Genomic DNA, 19,661 nt, shown 5'->3' with positions numbered 1-19,661 from the left:
GTTACATGAAAAATATTTTTTTGAAAAATATTTTTTAATATTTAAGACAAAAATAAATCAACGAAAAATATTTTCCTAATCACAAAGAAAAATAAGTCATTTTTAAAGAAAATAATTTTTTATTTTCAAAAGAATTATTTTTTACTTTTTAAACTTTAATAACCTTATTAAATTGTGAAAACATTTATACATACATGACATAAACACATATTATTAGTTTAATATTATAACCAATCAATGAAAATTTTTTTCATAGAATTTTTTTTAAGAGAAAATATTTTACATATACAAGTTATTTTCCATAAAACAAATGGGGCTTTAAAACTATAAAATTTTATGGAAGGCATTTGCTAAATCTATAACAATATTTGGATCTCAAATCTGAGTTCTACCGTTGCAATACACTTGGGACAATTCCTAGTAAAATTAGCAAGATTTGTTGAATTACACACCAATGAGCTCAAAAATTAAGTATTTCTTGTTTATATGTTTCCAAAAGAACTGAAGTGCTAATTCCAAAATCAAGTATAGATCTAATAAGGCAAAATCCACTTTCTTGAAAACTGAAGACATTGATTACCTGTTTGATTACAAAAAATTGAAGAAGATCCTGATAAAGGTCAGCACGCAAATGATAGTTCCCCCTAAAAGACAAGCTTGTAGGACGTTTGCCCTCTTCCTTGGGCCCAGCAAGGTGAAGTGGCACAATGCTGCCTCTAAAATAGATTCACCATCCAAAAGATATACCTAAAATTTAAGAATAAAGGGAGAGAGAGAGGCATAAGTATTATAAAAATAACTTTTTTTTTTTTTTGCAAACTTAATGACATTAGCAACATATCAGTCTTTTAATCACAACTGAGTTCTAAATCACAAGATACAATTTGTGTAGTACTAGCCTTCAACTCCTGATACATATGCTTACTCCTAAAGTTTCTAATATTCTTTTCATGCCAGCATCTGACAAGTGAAGAAAGTCCACATTATTAAATGTGTAATCTCAAACAACAGACGTCCCAAATACATCTGGAAGATCCATTCAACAGATACACATAACAACTGAGAAACGCATGAATTCGCAAGTAATCATGTATCTTTAATGTTGATTCGATGAACCATCACATCTAATCCTAATATAGTTAGGATAGTCCCCTAAAATCCAACTGATAGAAGACCCAGAAAAACGGCTTCTGATACTAGGACTATGAACAGCTGAACTCATTGAAAGTAAGCTATCAATAAGGCATCTAACATAACTCATTCAATTCAACTAAAATCAACACCAAACTAGCGGATAAATTTTAACAATTGTCCCTGAACTTTTGTAACATTACAGTCCTTCAACTTAAAAATATAACATAAAACCCTATCAACTTTCAAATTTTGCATAGTAAAATCACTCTAACCTCCAATTATCAGTTTTTTAGTTAGACGCTGACCTGGACAGCTCTAGCATGGAGCTTAGTCAGTATTTCTCTTTTCTCTCTCAAGCCATATGCAAATTAAATCTTTTTTCTTTCTATAGACAGAATAATTTTTCATGTGTAGAGAATAATTTTACACTTTGCATAAGAGATGAGAGACAAATGTTGACTAAGTGCTATGCGGGAGCTATTCACATCAGTTTCTAACCGAAAAATCAGTAATTGAAAGTCAGAGGAATTTTACTGTGCAAAATTTGAAAGTTTAGAGGGTTTTATGTTACATTTTAAAACTAAATGACTGTATTGTTACAACTATAAAAGTTTAGGGACAATTGTTGAAATTTATCCCCAAACTAGCTGGGGTTAGAAATATGAATCCAATTTCTCCATTCCATAGCTCTATCACATCAAAAAGATCTAGGATTATTAAATCATTTATCACCACTTCCCTCCAATTCACTTAAGACTGGCCCACTTTTTATTACTCTTATCTCTTCATGTACACAACCTTTCATCCCAAGGCTTTTACTAGTCTATCATGCATGTCTCCAAGCCATCTCAATTTCCCTTCTCTCAATCAAGTCATTTCAACCATCTCAACTCAATGAGCTGAACAAAGTAACTAACATCAAAAGAAGAAATTTTGAGGGTTTCCATTTTGCAAAGCATTTAGAAAGGCGTGCAAACTTCCCTCTTTAACTAACTAAAGAAGAATTATAAATAAATTAAAACAGATGATTATCTTTTTCCAAGAATGATTCGATCAAGAATGTAGTTTATATTGTTTGCCATAGTCAATGAAAATAAATGGAGGGAAAGGTGGGTAATATTTCCCTTGACAGGCATACATTACCTTTCAAAGGACATCTGTTAATGTTATCCCACTAAAGCAGTATCCTGTAGGCTATTAGGGGTGATCTAATAGATTAATACTATCTTTACCTTAAACCATCTTTACATAAAGAGACCACTCTCAAAACTCAAAAGTCGAACTAATGTACTTGCAGTCGTTAAACTATTTTCCCTTCTTTTGCACCAGGGTAGAGTGACAAATCTCACCCTGCAAAAACTAGAATTCTTACCAAATTACATTACTGAAAAATCCCCCAATCAATATGTTCACTCAAGCTATAATCTGACCAAGCCGAGTACAGTTTTTTTTGTCATTATGGGATGATTCCATTTCAAATTAGTTTTGATTTCTGCTAGGCCTGTCACTCTAGCAAACAGCTTGTCCACTAAAAATTCAACGTTAGTGATCCAACTAGGATTGTGATTCACATTTTAGGTAGAGTAATCAAGGAACTATATGACGCAGCGAAGCTAGATAAATCTCTCTCTCTCTCTCTCACACACACACACACACACGCACACTCACACATGCATGTGAGAGACAGAATTTGAGAGTAAAATCTCTGCCGAAAATTTATTAATTAAAATCTGAATCTGAAAAACATAATTTTGGGAGTATCTATAGAGTTTTAGACTCCCAATCCTAATAGGGAAATAGCTCTACTAAATAAAAATTTAAACTAAATCCAATACATTAGGAAAATAAAGATAAAGTAGAAAATTAACTAGTCCCACCTAAGTAGGAGATATGATTGAGTCCTAAATAGAATAGGGAAAACCTCAAAATTAATTTAGGAACAATTACTGTTGTTGTTGCTTGCTAAACAGGGAGTTCAAGTTGATCTAGAATTGCTGGAAATAAACAAATTAATTAAAAAACGTAGCTCCTCTTACTAACCACCCAAACTTGCCTCAAATTTGTATTTTTTCTCCTGTTTTCACTCCAGAATACTTCCTTTGTTTTCTTCTTTGAACCTTCTCTCATTTTCCAATAAAATTATTACTAATACATTTCACATCAGTCTTCTTTACTTGGAAAAAACTCGATCTCGAGTTGAAGTCATTAAGAAAATACAAAGGCTCATCCATAGAGTGGTATGGATACAAATCAACTACATTAAAAGTTTGCGAAATTCCCATGCTATCCAGCAAATCAACAACATATGCATTGTCATTAATTCGTTTGACAATTTCATAACGTCCATATATCTTCGGCTAGAACTTGCTATAAGAACCCACTAGAAACCTTTCACGCCTTAGGAACATCATCTCCTTGTCACCCACCTCAAACACTTGCTTTCGCTTGTGTTTATCAGCTGCTGCTTCTTACTTCTTATTAGCCTCTTCCAGCTTCAACTTTACCTCTGTGTGCACCTCAACAACTCGTTTCGCCATCTGCTTGGCTGCTACACTCTTTCCAGCTTCTTTAGGCAATTTGACCAAGTCAAGAGCATGTTAAGGCACTTTTGTGTACACCACTGAAAATGGAGACCTTCAAATGGGCTATGAATGGCACTATTATAGGCAAATTCAGCTTGGGACAAAGCCACATCCCATTGCCTAGGTTTATCTCCACAAATGCTTCGAATTAGATTTCTCAATGTGCGATTAACTACTTTGGTTTGGCCATCACCTTGAGGATGTGATGTACTACTGAAATTCAAAGATGAATAAAAAAGTTTCCACAATGTCCTCCAAAAATGTCCCAAGAACTTACTAGCTCGATCTGAAGTGATTTGACTTAGGCACCCCATGCAAATGAACTTCCTTGAAGAATAATTTAGGAACATGAATTGCAACAGAAGTCTTTCTACAAGGAATAAAATGTGCCATCTTGGAAAATCTATCAATAACCACAAACACTGAATCCACTCCCTTTTGTGTTCTTGGCAACCCCAACACAAAATCCATGGACAAATCATCCCAAATATTTTTAGGTACAGGCAAGGGCATGTATAAACCAACATTTTGAGATTGTCACTTAGAAGTGTGACAAGTAAAGCACTTCATGACAAACCTGGTTACATCCTTGCGCAATTGAGGGCAAAAATATCTTTCTTTCACCGTTACAAATGGTCTTATCTCTTTCTCAAATGGCCAGCTAGTCCCCCTCCATATGGATCTCGGATTACCTTCTCCCATAATGAGGTTTGAGGAAGGCAAAGCTGGTTCTCATGCATCAAATACCCATCAAGCACATAAAGATTTTCATAAGGATGGCCTTGAGAACACTTACACCATACTTCTCCAAAGTCCTTCTCATTGGAGTATAGCTCCTTTAGCTGCTCAAACCCTACAATCTCATGGCTCAAAATCACTAATAATGCTCCACGCCAACTCAAAGCATCTGATATCCAATTTTAAACTTTCGATTTGTGCTTGAGTCTAAAAGAAAATCGTTGCAAGAATTAGCACCACCTTGCATTTATATCCTTGCTAATCCTCTTTTGGCTATTTAGGTACTTCAAGGCCTCGTGGTCTGAATACAAGATGAACTCTTCACTTATCAAATAATGCTCCCAAGTTTTAAGAGTACACACCACCGAATAGAACTCTTTGTCATAGGTGCTCCAATTCCTTCTAGCATCAGTCAGCTTTTCATTGAAATATACCACAAGCCTTTTCTCTTGGGATAAAACAGCTCCAATTCTGACTCCACTTGCATCAAAATCCACTTCAAATAGCTTTTCAAAGTTTGGTAAAGCTAGTACTAGTGTAGTGCAAAGTTTTTCCTTGAGAATTGCAAAGCTATTTGCTGCGTCCCCGCCCCATTGGAACTTTCCCTTCTTTAGGCATTCAGTCATTGGTGTCACTATGGTGCTGAAATCTTTGATAAACCGCCAATAGAATGTGGCTAACCCATGAAAACTTCATACCTCCAAACAGTAGTTGGGGTTGGCTACTCTTTGATTGCTTTGACCTTTGCCTCATCTACTTGTATGCCTTCTGCGCTTATAACATACCGCAAGAATAGTAGTTTGTTAGTCAAGAAACTACACTTCTTAAGGTTGATCTATAGTTTGTTCTCCTACAAGGCTAATAACACCTTCCTCAAGTGCATTAAGTGTCCTCTTCCGACTTGCTATATATTAAAATGTCATTAAAATAAATAACCACAAAGTTCCTAATAAAAGGTTTCAATACCTAGTTCATTAATTTCATAAAGGTACTAGGTGCATTTGACAACTCGAATGGCATAACAAGCCACTCATAAAGCCCCTCCTTTGTCTTGAATGCTATTTTCCATTCATCACTAGGTCTTATGCGTATTTGATGGTACTCATGCTTCAAATCTAGCTTGATGAACTATCGAGCACCATGTAATCGATCCAACATATTATCCAATGTAGGAATTAAGAATCTATAGCCCATTGTAATTTTGTTGATAGCACGGCTATCTACACATCCTCCAACTCCCATCCTTCTTAGGTGTTAGCAATGCGGGAATAGAATAAGGACTCATACCTTCCTTGATAAGCCCCTTTTGCAAGAACTCCTCCACTTTCTCCTTGAGTATCTTACTCTCCTAAGGACTCATGCGATAGTGTGGCAAATTTGGCAAGCTAGCACCCACAATAAAATCAATGTGATGTTGGATATCACGGATGGGAGGCAATCTATCCGGTATATCATCCGGCATCAACTCCTCGAACTCCTTCAACAATGGTCTTACTAGCTCGGGAGGCTCCTCCACTTAGGATTTTGACTCCCCCATAAGATTTGCTTCACAACCAAAGCATGGACTTGGTTTGTTTCCTTGGCCTCCACCTCGAACTCTTTAGTGACCGCTAAGAAGGTTCATGCCTCCTCCTTTGTTGATTTGTTCTTTAATGGCAAAAGAGAATACTTCATGCCTTCATGCCTTCCTTCTCAATGCTATAAGTGTTGGTTCTTCTAGAGTGTTGTGCATTGACATCATATTGCTATGGCCTTCCAAACAACAAATGGCACACATCCATGTCTACAATATCACAATATACCTCATTTTTGTATTAGCCAATGGAGAAGGGAACCTTACACCTTTCATTCACCTCAATAGTACCGGCTACTATCTTGATGCACCCTAAAGCGAATGGGTTAGGATGCTTTTCGGTTGGTAAACCCAAACTCTTCACAGTTTCTTTCCCTACAATATGTTCACAACTACTATTATCAATAATAACACCAAATATTCTATCATTAATAGCGCACTTGGTTCAGAATAGTTGGTGGTGTTGTGTTTGATCATCTTGCTTTAGAGCAAGCATCATCCTTCTAACTACATAGTTTTGCTCCTCATCAAGCTCATCTTCATATTCATCTTCTTCCCCTTCGGCTTCACAACAAACTTCTGCCTCATCTTCCTCTTCTCTTGTAACAACATTGTAGACACCATATTTTGGTCTGCCTTTAAATACACAACTGGTTTAATATACAAATTTCTCTTTAAAAGTTATGATGCAATTTTAATTTAGTGAATGAATTTCCCATCTTAACATCATCCGATCTCAAAAGTTACCTAAATTACGACCCGATCACAGGTCACTTATCTGAATTCAGCAATGGTTCGAATCATTTCCCAAATAAATGTGGCTCCACAATAATTTGACTTCACACACAGTTAGGTTGTTTTCTGATCTTTTCGATGGGTGTTTAAGTTTCAAAACTCTGTTTTCATGCACCTTTAAGTTAATTTGGTCTCTTTGCTTTTATTCGACCTGTTCTGATCGATGTCCAATCTTCGGATCATCCGATCTTACATTCCTTTGTTTTCCGATCTTACTGGGTTCAAATACCTCAAAATTCCAAATTGCAGTTAGTTTTGTGATCAATTATCTGCCCTGAATTGTTCAAACACCATTAATAAAGTTACCCTGATCTCTAATAATTATTCCAACCTTAAGTACTTCAATCATGATCCAATCTCAAGTCAACTTTTCGATTTTACAATATTCCAAATCACTCTTCAAATGTTTCAATTTTCAATCGATATTCGGTCTCAGGACTATCTGATCTCATGTTCGTGTGCAATGTTTTTTTCCGATCTCTTTAAGGTGTGGTCTTATTTTTTTAACCGATCTCTGGATCATCTAGTTCTACGTTCAACTTTATTCAATTGATTGGTAGTTAATTCTTTCTTATCTATTCAGTACTTGTACACGGTCTGATGTTTTCCCGATCTTATCAAGAAAATTGATCACAAAAATGATTATTCATTTCAAAAGACACGATTACAAAGTCATTCGGCAGGAGGGTCTTCCCCAGCCCGATCTTCAGCAACATTTTCAACATTTACACTCTCCTCCCTCTCTTGTTCGTCCTCACTCTCGGCATCGACACCCGGGGCGAGCTTTTCCAACCAGGTAAAGTCTTCTTCAGGGTAGCGCTTGATCAGCTCGGCAAGGAGATCATCGTGAGCGTTCACATAAGCGCCAGCTTCCTTCACTAAAGCTTCATCCTCCTTTGCCTTTATCTCTTGGGAGAATCCAGCCAGATCAGCAGCTCCGCAGGCTCGGGCATCTTCAAGTTCCTTCTCTAGCTAAGCCGTTCTCCCTTCATAAGATCTCACTTGCCCCTCCCGGTCAACGATTCGCTCATTAGTAGCCGAAAGTTGGGCCTTCGCAACCGTTGCATCCTGGTCCGCCTTGATGATCTCCCTCCTTAAGAGATGGGCCTTCGTTCTGAACAATTGTTAGTTCGCAACCGCCTCTATGCTCAAGCTCATCATTTGGGTCAGAAGATCTTCTATGCTCTCTGGACCCATCCGAGTCCAATCTTCGGGGAGGCAGATCGAAGTGCCTAAGACCTTGGCTAGATCGGTATTCCCCCATACAGAGCGGTTCCTCTTTAATGATTGAATTAGAACTTTAGCACCTCAGGAGAGTGGTCGCTCGACTGGAATCACAGGTCACAAAGATCCGCCCTCTGCACCCGAAGAGACCAGAGATTGGGAAGGAGGTTTAGCGAGTTGAATGGGAGGCTCCGGAGTGAAGATCTCTACCTCCGAGGTTGCCTGTTCTTGAGTTCGCTTAGCACTTCCACCAGAACCCATCTCTATGCCTTGGCAGCGACAACAGCTTCCTTCATCTCTAACACTTCCGGTGAGCTCCCTCTTCCGTTTACGACTTTCCTTCGCGGTCTCACTTCCCGCCATACCTACACAAAAAACAAATTAGCGAATTCACTGGGACTAAAAGACTTCAGATTCAGGTTTTACCGGTCCCTGGGTCGAGATCAGAGAGTTGCGATTCGTGTTCTCGTGGGCGATCACACTCATTATCCACCATTTAAGTTCAGCCATGATCACATCTGAACACGAGTATCTATCAGTAATTGCCTGGTTTTTCAATTCCTTCACCATGGCGCCCTCGATTTCGTTCAGAGTAATCTTCTCTTTTGGCTTTGGGACCAAGCAATTCCAATTACGTGGAATGCCCACGAAGCCATCAGAATCTTTACTCCTAAAGATAAAAAATCGATCTTTCCAATTTTTTAGCGAGGAAGGGAGATCGGTGAAGAGTCCGCAGTTCATCTTCGCTTGAAAAGACCAGAATTCATCATCCTTTCGTCTAGCAAGCCTACGTAGTTCGGCGAAGACCTTCACTGTGGGCTCAAGTCCCTTAGCTCGGCAAAGACCTCTAAAGGCCGCCAGAGTTCGCCAAGAGTTCGAATGCACTTGAACTACGCTGACTCGGTGATACTTCAAGACATCCTTATAAAATTGTTCCAGGGGAAACCGTAGTCCTGCCTTCACTTCTTCGTACACTGCAATCAGATACGTTTCGTCGAAGAAGTGGTCAGCCCGAAAATCCTCATGACATCTAATGAGCTTGAAAGAGTCGGTTGGGAGATTAAATTCTTGGCTAATTGACTCGAGATTGGCTAACCCAAGGACTGATGAGAGTTCGTCCACAAGCAAATTCTCCTTCCTCGTGATCAGAGCCTGTTTTTGCTTTGGCCCAGTAGACTGATTAGTGATCGGAATGATAGCAGTACTAGGTTCAGATCGCCCACCTAGTCCGGCCTCATCACCTTCTTCAGAGGTCCACAAAAAGTGAACGAAGGGTAGACTTGCAACTCTCTGGCCGTGGGTACCGCTCATTCTCAAGAGATGAAATTAAATTTGACCGAAAAAAGATCAAACTCTTACCAGATTGTAAATCGGCACTAGAAAAGTTGGAGAAATCAAGAGAGAGCATTGAAAGGCTTGAAGAAATGGAGAGAGCAAAATGTGTTAATGACTCAACCCCCCTCCTATTTATACTCGTCCGAGTATTAAATGTTTGCGAAGCCCTAGGCGATGCATTGATAAGCGGGATATCCAATCGTATCCCACTTGTACATCAAGAGAAGATTCTAAAGGGGGAAGAGATCGAATAAGTGAGCTTGGTTGTGAGGATTGACCAGAGATAGGATAATAATAGGGTCCGGATGGAAGAGATCGGTTGAATAAAGGTATGACTAAAGATCAGATCGAATTGGTTGAAGAAGGTATTAGTTAAGAGAGATCGAAAAGACAATCAATGCAATGCAAACGATAAAAACATAATTAACATAATTAAAAAAATAAAAACAGAATAAATAAATAAAATGGAATTAAGCTTAAATAAAAGTCCATTTCATTTTCAAGAGATCAGATTACATCATTTGGGCGTCTCTCCAGCCCGATCATTAATTCCAGATATTCCTACCTACTCTACCCTTGTGTCCGTAGTTCGACACCTCCCGATCTCAAAATGCCGTTCAAGAGATACGTGGAGATCAGGAGGGTAGCTCTTGTCAACTATGGTAAAGACTACGGAAAGCCCGGTGTCATAATTGATGTCATCGACCAAAACTGAGCCATAATCAAAACTCTTGAGATGGTTTGGAGCCAAATGAACTTCAAGAGACGGTCATCGATATCAAGATTGAAATTAGCAGTCATCTTACCCAAGATCAGCCTGTGGCTCGAACCGAAAACCCGATTAAAGATCAGCACAGTAGTCATTTTGGACCCTCATTGGTCGTTTAGTACGGTTCCCTCACCGTTATCAGATGACATTCTCATAATTCTCTGATCGCCGGCGTCACCCATTTTCAGGCGATAAGCAAAAAAAGCTATCGGAAAAAGATCAAAACAGCCGTCATTTTGAAAATCGGTGCCGGAAACGCAAGGCATGGGGAAGAACATGCCAGAAATAAACCGAAGAGGAAAAGTGTGAAGGTGAAAATGAGAGAGTTTTTCCCCTGGTATATATAGGCCTCAGTATTTAATACTCCCGAAACCTTAACCGACGCTTTGGGAAGTGAAGAATTTAATGCCTTCCTGATTTTCGAAGCGTACCAACGGAGACCAGATGAAGAGAATAGATGAAGAGATCGGAAATGTAACAGGAGATCAGACGTGAAGGCGGAAGATACAAAGATAGGATTGGTTAAAGATCGACAAATTGGATAGATCGGGAGGTTGGAAAATCAACGAGAGTTACTTCAGCCCATGACCCCCGATCTACGTAGTCAGCTTTCGTTGCCGTCGTATTTGAGTTTGTTAAAGCATTTCGGGTACGATCTGATCTCCACCATCCACTTCATTTCAAAATAAGGGTTCGAACCGTCGTATCTGAGGCAGTTAAAGCATTTTGGTTCGCCCAAATCTACACCTTTGATTTCACCTGTAAGGGTGGACTTTGGACCGTGGAATCAAAGTAAATAACAAATTCAGCACCTTTTATTCCCAGCCCTTGGATCCATTCTGTGTTGGATTTGAGAAAAAGGGACAAAAGAGTCCCGACTTAGATCTCAACCTTCAATTCTTGGTCTCTTTAATTTCTGACCCTTAGATTCAGTCCTTCTAGATCCACACCCTTCAATCTCGCCATCTGAAATCCCAGTCGTTCATTTGGAGACCCCCGTTCCCATAAATACCTGAATGCTTCACTGTATAAAGGGGTCTTTGGTTAGAATTTTGAGATACCGGGTATTAGTCCTTCATTTTTTATCTTGAAATCTCGATCTTTGTAGTTTCTCTTGGCACTTTGATCTTTTGTCTCAAGTTTTACTCTGTGTTTTTTTTTTTTTTTTGGTCCATCTCCTGAAATATAAAGTTATTGATGCAAAAGGGGCTTCAGAAACGTGTTTTTCTAAAGAAACTCCTCCAGAAGTCCTAATATTTCGGTCTCATTCTTCAGTGGATTTGCTCAGAAGCTCGGTGGTCCAGCTTTGGTTCATCATAGGTTCTTGTTCACGACACCATCATCTCAAAAGGTGCTCTTGGTCGGCCTAGCCTTGGCGACCCCATCTTGACGTGAGTATTAGCATTGGCTCTCCCGTCACCCTAGTAGCTCATTACAACATCTTAACAGTCCTTCTACTGATTGAATGCAACTAGGCTATATTTGTTATGTAAGAACTTTTAGGACATCAAATCAGACTGAACTTTTAGAATAGACTAGTGTTATATTGACTTATCTCACAAATGTTACCTTTTGCACGCTATAGTAATGCGTACATCATTTCAAGATATTTTTATTTTTGTTAATGTAAGAATAAGAGTTTGGCTGATGTAAGTGTTATTGGAATTCCGGAAGGACAGTAGAGAGTTCGGATAGGAATAAGACAAACACAAGAATGATGATGTGGAGAGTTAGAATTCGATTAAAGAGAGAGACATAAAAAGAGCGAGTAGATGTAAGTTTGGGCAAACATGGAGAGTTCGGATAACCAATAAGAGATCGGAAACCAAGAGAGTGATCGGAAAATAATGCGCAATTAGATGTGTCGCGAATACATATAGAACCGTTTTATTTTTTTTTTAATATTCTCATTTTTTAGCTGGAGTTCGAGAGAGAGTCCTTTCTTCGGATTCCCGCAGTTCTATTTTCGTTATAAAAATCATCCTTTACAAATATGGGAGGTCGGGAGAGAGGTCTTTCTTTGAACCTCTGCGGTTTTACGTCTTTATGAAACTCGTTCTTTTGTAAATACGGGAATCCTAGATAAAGTTCTTTCCTTGATTTCCCGCAGTTATACTTTCTATAAAGCTCGTTCGGCACATAATAGGAGAGATCGAGAAAGAGTCCTTTCCCCGAAATCCCCGCGCTCATCTTTTACAAAATTCCATGAATCCTTCAACAAACTTATCTAACATATTTCAATGTTCGGTTCACGGGAGAATTTTTCCAAGAACTCCGAACTTTATATTTAGACCCAATGGAGAGTCCCTCTTGGAACCCACGTGTTAATGTTATTAAGTAAGTCCCCCCCCTTCAGTTCGATTCAGTCAAATGAAACATCATAATGGCAAAAAAAAAAAAAAAAAAAAAAAAAAAAACCATTAAATAGATTAAAAATGAAACAATGTGGGTAAAGGTTTTATAGCTAGATTTACGGATAATGAGACCTTTCTTCATTAACTGAGAGTCCTCATTAATGAAGGAAACTCTCTAGGTTCTAATTAGCCCATTCCTTTTGAATTAGAGTCCTAATTAAAAGGAATAAAAATCTATACCCATATCGGTTCATACATATTCACTACACACACCACCCCCCTCAATTATTTGGATGCCAGTGAGGAGGTGAATAATGAGTGAGCCGAGAGTCATCCTAACTCATTGTAAATCTCTATGAATCAAATAATGCCTCTTCGGAATTGGAGTCTTAATTCGGGGAGGGAGGAATTTAATAAATACGTAATAAATTAAACAAACTCAATCTCAACTCACTTTGGAATCATCTCATTTACCCGTGTTTATGAGAAATCCAAAATAGTGAAAAATCATGCGTTCCTATATTAAACCGAAGGAACCAACATCGCAATTTAAACCCCAAAATTATCAGTTTTAAATTATAAAGAGCACGCCATTGAATTTACTTGCCCTCGTTGAGAGACGATATAGGGTGCCTAACACTTTCCCCACACGTATACGGACCCCAAACTTAGAATATCTGTTCTAGAAGTGGCATTAAAAAAAATTCAAAATAAAAAATGATTTTCTTTAATTTCTCCCAAAATTAAAGTGGCGACTCCTCATTTCTCCACTTCGGTGAGAATCGTCTAGCGACCACAAAACTCTTGCGACAAACATTCACTATCTTCCTCAAAGGACAATCACTTGAACGATGCCCTTGCTAGTTGCACTTAAAACACTTCCCATAGATCGGTCTAGCATAAGGATTGGCGGCTTTAGGCATCTCTTTCTCCTTTCCTTCATTCATGAGACGCTTTCTAGCTACTTTCTCTTCTTGAACAAACTCCTTGCTAGTGCAGTTGATACCACCATAAGCATTTGTTTTAGCTCTGGCGCCTGAACTTGTAGCTTTATCAGAATCAAGACTACTCCATTGCATCATCTCCACCTTCAAGGCCATATTTTTAGCCTCAGATAAGGTCCACAATACTTGAACTCCAATCCGGTCTTTGATGGACCACTTTAATCCCTTGCAATCTACTGCCCTTCCAATTCATAAAGGTTGTTTCTTTTCATGAATTGTTCAGCTACCTTATTGGCACTTTCAGTATTGTTAGAAGAAAATTTGCTCATAATCTGAAGGCAAAAACTCTTGTTGTAGCAAATACTTCATCCGGTACCAAGTTCAAACCGGTCCCTTACCTTCTCGCTCCCTCTTAAATTGCAATCTCTCTCACTAAGCAGAGACTCCACCCTTCATCCGACATGCAACTATTTTCAACCTCCTTTCTGGAGTTGTCTCAATGTAATCGAAGAATCTTTCCACATCAGCTATCCAATCTAAAAACCAAATGTTGAAACTCCCATTGAAGTTGGGAATATCAACTTTGAGCCAAAAATCCTTGTTCTCCAGCTCATCATAGCCACGAGCAACTCTCCTCCCATATTCCCCTTGTCGTTGGTATCTAGGGAATTCATAGGGTTCATATTAATCCTTCTCTTCAGAGCTCTCGTTGTAGATAGGATGTCTACGTGCAACAATTGGCCGTTCAATAGGGTCACCATGGGGCTTGCACCATCCCTCAGCCTTCTATTGTCCACCCAATCCTTGTTGCGATTGATTTCTAAAGCATCAAAGCGATCCGCAATTTCTTCAAAATGTCTTTTTATATGCCCGAATCTGTGGTCCACTCATTGCTCTAATAGTTGCTCCAAACATTGCAATGCATCATCCCTTGTTTCAAAGGCTCTAGCTCTCCATTCACCATCGCGAGAGCCATTGTCATCATCACCGCCAGTTGCCATCCTTGCTCTGATACCACTTGACGTAACGAAACTAGATAAATCACTCACACACATGAGAAAGAGAATTTGAGAGTAAAATCTCAATTGAAAATTTATTAATTAAAATCTAAATCTGAAATACATAATTTTAGAAGGATTTATAGAGCTTTAGACTCCCAATCCTAATAGGGAAATAACTCTACTAAATAGGAATTTAAACTAAATTCAAACACATTAGAAAAATAAAGATAAAATAGAAAATTAACTAGCACTACCCTAACTAGAAGGCATGATTGAGTCCTAAATCAGATAAGAAAAGCCTCAAAATTAATTTTGGAGCAATTACTGCTACTGTAGCTTGCTAAACAAGGAGTCCAAGTTGATCTAGGACTGCTGGAGATAAAAAAAAAAAAAAAAAAATTAATTAAAAAACGTAGCTCCTCTTTCTGACCACCCAAACTTGCCTCAAATTTGTGTTCTTTCTCCCTTTTTCACTCCAAAATGCTTCATTTGTTTTCTTCTTTGAACCTTCTCCCATTTTCCAATAAAATTATCACTAATACATTCCACATCACTATGGACCATTAGGGATGTAGAACAAGAACAAAGGATAAGAGAAACAAATTCTCAAAAGAACTAATTCTCAAAATCTTTATTTAATTGTCAATAATATCATCATAATCAAAGCTACTAAATAATAAAAACCTAGACCTACTTATAGAGTTTTTGCAACCCTAGTTACATTTGGATTAGGAATCCTAATTCAATTCTAATTAGGAATTACAAATTAAACCCTAATTAAACTTCCAAAATAAAATAAAATACTTCCTAAATAATAATAAAAAACCTAGATGATAAAACTTTCTACAACAATAACAACTAAAACTAAGTCTTAATCCTAAACTAATTCAGTTGGCTGTATGGATCCATTTTTGCTATTCAACTCTGTTAGACACCACGTCTACATCAATATCCAAAACTCGTAAATTTTTTATACTACTTCCCTCCACCTCATCTTAGGCCTCCTTTTTCCCCTTCTCACTCTTTTCCTTACTAACTTATCACACTTTCATACAAGGGTATTTGATTCTCTGAGTCGTACATGACCAAACCATCTAGAGAATATAGAATTTTACATTGGTCATCAACCTATAGCAACTCTCCTCCTCCTTTAACAATAATCTAAATTTCCTAATTTTACAATGAACATAATTTCTAAGCTTCCAATACTGCATCATTTAGCTTTTTGATAAATGATACACAACTCAGATCGCCTCAAGTAACTTTTCCAGCCCCATTTGTATGAGTATATTATCCACAGGCATGAAGCCATAATAGACTAATGAAACTCTTTTTTTTTTAAATCTTCAAACTATTTGTTATTTTTTCACTTTCTAAGAATGCTAATGGGTGCTTCAACATAATTTTAATTCCAGTAAAATATCAAGTGGAAAGAAATTTACCGGCAAGCTGTTGAGGAGAGCTACTGTAAGAGAAACTTGAAATGTGAATATTAAGCTTTTTTCTAGAACTTTAGGAAGATATGCACTGAAAGCAAATGCCCAACGAGGTTGATAAGCAGTTAACTGAACGGAGTGTGCCATGGAGATGGCATCACCAACAAAAACAAAAGTCCCACCACAACCATCTTTAGTGAAGTCTGCAGTTTCAGAATGTGGAAAAGAGTTCCCTCCAACTTGCAAGCATTCTGGAGAATAAGGGCTAGAATAGGTGATCTCAGCCCATATTAACCCAGGTAATTGGACAGGGCTTAAACAAGTTTCATCCTAGAGACCATGCCAAATAATTTATTCAGTTGCAAGAAACAGCACATTATTTCATTATCTTCTTATAACAAAGGACATTACCATCCAGCAATTTTGCTTGAAATGGCTAGTTATAGGCATCAAACTAGCAACTTCTTAGTTGCAAGCTTATATTTTTATTATTGCTCCAGGCAATGGCCCTTAAGCAAAAGTGATAGAAAAATAAGAAACATTTCAAAATATAATGAAAATGTAGAAATGTCCACCTGAGAACAAATGCAGCTGCTTCCATTGGTTATTTCTGTAACCCTTCCATGACTACATTTATTAAGTTTGACAACATCAGTAGCACTCAAGCAATGCCTACTCCCTCTTTTGTTCAGATGATCATCTCCATTGCTGACGTCATCTAATTTACTAGAATCAAAGCATTGAATGGCTACAAATTCAGTAAGATCATTAGGACAAGATGATTGATTATATACCAAGTGCATCTTCTTGCTTTCTTCAATCAGAGAAGTAGGAACACAATAACCTTTTCTGCTATGAACTATGGCAAAACCTTTGGAATTTTCTGAATGACTTGAACTTTGAAGTGCCTGTTCTTGCATTAGGGCAGTCATCTCTATCCATTCTTGTTCATGGCGGATGTGTTTACCATCCAATGACACAATCATATCACCAGGAGACAAATAACCCGACAAAGGAGAAGTGGAAGGTACATCCAAAACCTATTCAAGGTAATCAATATAAATTCCATAAGTGAGCAGAAACAAAATGTCATATGATTCACATCAGATGTTTGTGCCTGTGTTTTGGTGCATATGTAAACAAACACGTGGTATACCATGGGGCTATCGCCATGCATGTAGAAGGGACACAAGATCAAGGGCAGAAGGAATAACATCAGTCCACAAGCTGCACAACACTATAAAATCACGACAGACATCAGCACCCTTGCTTGACAAGTAAAAAAGGCAAATTAAATTTGAAAAAACTGTTAAATTCCAAGTTAAGAACATTCTCATTGCATAGGAGTCCATCTAGACCAATCAATAGCTATGACTATGATAATTGATCTTACCACAGCATTATGCCAAATGCCAGCACAGAACACACGAAGAGCAGCAAACTGCTCTAAAATCTGCAGCAACTCATAGTTGAAAGCCACCAGAGCACCAGGAAAAAGAACCGCAACAAAAATGGCTATGTATTCCACTTGTATGCCCTCACTGCTTTTCAATGACAAGGTGCCTACAGTACCAACCATGAGAATCTAGCCTTCTGCAAATTCAGGTCTACAATTTGAGAATCATATATTTATCTGTGTTGCTTCACCACTCATTAATCACCTCCGAAAAATAGGTATTGAAAACACTCAAATGATAAAAAAAAAAAAAAACAAATTAACTAGATGATCAGGCTGTGCTGTTTTATTTTGCTGATAAATGAAGATCTAAAAAAATAAAACACCCATCAACTCTTCCTCTTTTGCAGATAAATGTGCAGTTTTTGCAGTCTTTGTAATCCATTTTCATTCATTCGCCAAATAATTCTTATTTGACATTTTTGGTCCCTTACACAGATCAGAATTATCTATTCAAGATTGTTGGCAACAGAGCATGTATTCATGGTAAGGTAATAAAGAAAGCTCATTTCAAACTTTCAATCATTCCACATGTAACATTTTTGTGATTCCTTTGAAATTAAAATTGCTCCAAGTATATTACATGATCGCAAACGCAGACCTTGCTCTTTTCACAAATCCAAACATAATAAGTTCATAACAAGGATTCCAAGAAAGAAGAAAGAAAAAAAAATTGAAAAAAAAAATGACCTTGCAGCAGCTATGGCATGCCCAAATTCATGAACGGATACTGATATCGAAGTAGAAATTAACAAATAAGCAGCATCAGCAAGTGATAGTCTCAAAGCATAGACCTGCGCAGAAGAATAAAAAACAGAAACAGCATCAGTATTTTCACATTATCCATTGAAAATAAGTTAAACATCGTCAAAAATGCCAACCCGAGGAGAAAACCCAAATATGATTGAACTAAGGAAATCAGAGAACTCTGTGTTTCCACGAAAAATCTGCAGGACACTGCCTAATTCCCAAAGAAGAATCTGCAAAACAAAGAAACAACATGAAAAATCAACAAAGGAATCAAAAGGACGAGGTTGACAGGTGATGGAAGATGTTATAGACTACCAGAGTGACTACAAGCAGTACAGTTAGGGTAAAACCGACCCCAATCGAAAACCAAAGACGCAAAAGCCTGGCATGCCTTCTTCCAAATCCGAAAAGGGGCGCATTCAAGGCTGAGATTTTGTAATCGCAATACCAGCAAGAAATGGTGTTTGATAGACGGCGGATTCGGGTTTCTGAAGTTCGAAGGGGAAGAAGAGTGTGAGTTTGTCCCCTTCCAAACCTCCTTACACGCCTCTCCTCCATCCTCCTCGCCGCCGCCGTCGCCGTCGCTAACTCTCTCACTGATCGGTTTGATCAGAATAGAATACCGCTCTGCTTACTGTTCATAATCTCTATCTGTTTATGACCTTTGGCGTTTGGTTTAATGGGATCCAAGATAGCTGAACCAACCTGTTTACTAAAACTTTAAAAACAGGATTGGTCGTTGATAGGCAACTGATAGGCATTTTATTCGTTGTAATTTGCATAGGTAAATTATATGATTATATTATTATAATTTTTAAATTTTAAAATATAATATAAAATTATTTAAATTTTATATAATAAAATTTTTTTAACTTTTAATTATTAATTTTTTCAGTTAAAAAATGATATAAATAATTAATATATAATTTTTAATTAATATTTCTCTTTTTTTTATTTAAATTATAAAATTATTTTTTTATATTTTAAAATTTATTTTATTTACAGTGAGAAAAAAGATTTAATTTATACATAATTTAAGAGAAAAAAAAATTAATTAAACTCTATATTAGAACTGTTTAAGTTAGCGTCTAACTGAAAAATCGATAATTAGAAGTTAAAGAGATTTTACAATGTAAAATTTAAAAATTAAAAAAATTTTATATTACATTTTTAAGTTAAAAGACTATAATATTATATTAAATAAGTTCAAAATTGATTGTCAAAATTTATCGTAATTTATATCGATTCTAATTATAGAAATAATAGTTTAATTTTTTATTTTATTTTTAAAAAATAATCTTTTACAGAGCAGTTTAATTTTTTATTTAAAAAAAAAAAACCTTTTACCCATATATTTTATTCGTTGTAATTTGCATCGGCTCCAATTACCGAGCTATTTATGAACAGCCGTTTAATTTTTTTTTTTTAAATAACCTTTTACTTATATATTAAATAAAACTCTACACATTAACATTGCCACCCACACAGATTCACAGAATAAATTTAGGAGCTGCAGTGTCCGATAAATTTTAAAAACTGCACACGAAATAAAAAAAAGAAAAGTTCATGT

At 37.1% G+C, this 19,661-nt stretch overlaps 1 protein-coding gene across 2 annotated transcripts; it reads right to left on the bottom strand.

The window, feature by feature from the left end:
• Positions 1-332: 332 nt before the first annotated feature.
• Positions 333-18,823, bottom strand: LOC110656436 (membrane-bound transcription factor site-2 protease homolog). 2 transcript variants are annotated; one of them, XM_021813185.2, is made up of 8 exons: positions 18,407-18,821; positions 18,223-18,321; positions 18,032-18,135; positions 17,279-17,426; positions 17,042-17,122; positions 16,461-16,925; positions 15,892-16,215; positions 333-747 (listed from the first exon to the last, which is right to left on the bottom strand). In XM_021813185.2, the coding sequence occupies exons 1-8, from the start codon at positions 18,647-18,649 to the stop codon at positions 589-591; spliced, it is 1,623 nt and encodes a 540-aa protein (XP_021668877.2). In that variant the 5' UTR covers positions 18,650-18,821; the 3' UTR covers positions 333-588. The 2 variants fall into 2 exon arrangements, with proteins under 2 accessions (XP_021668877.2, XP_021668878.2); XM_021813186.2 differs by lacking the exon at positions 15,892-16,215 and having other exon boundaries at positions 18,407-18,823.
• Between the last annotated feature and the right edge of the window lie 838 nt (positions 18,824-19,661).

Source organism: Hevea brasiliensis, chromosome 4, assembly GCF_030052815.1.
Source record: "Hevea brasiliensis isolate MT/VB/25A 57/8 chromosome 4, ASM3005281v1, whole genome shotgun sequence".
Taxonomy (NCBI): domain Eukaryota; kingdom Viridiplantae; phylum Streptophyta; class Magnoliopsida; order Malpighiales; family Euphorbiaceae; genus Hevea; species Hevea brasiliensis.
Note: the sequence above shows the minus strand (reverse complement) of the source record. Positions and strands in the feature narration are given on the sequence as shown.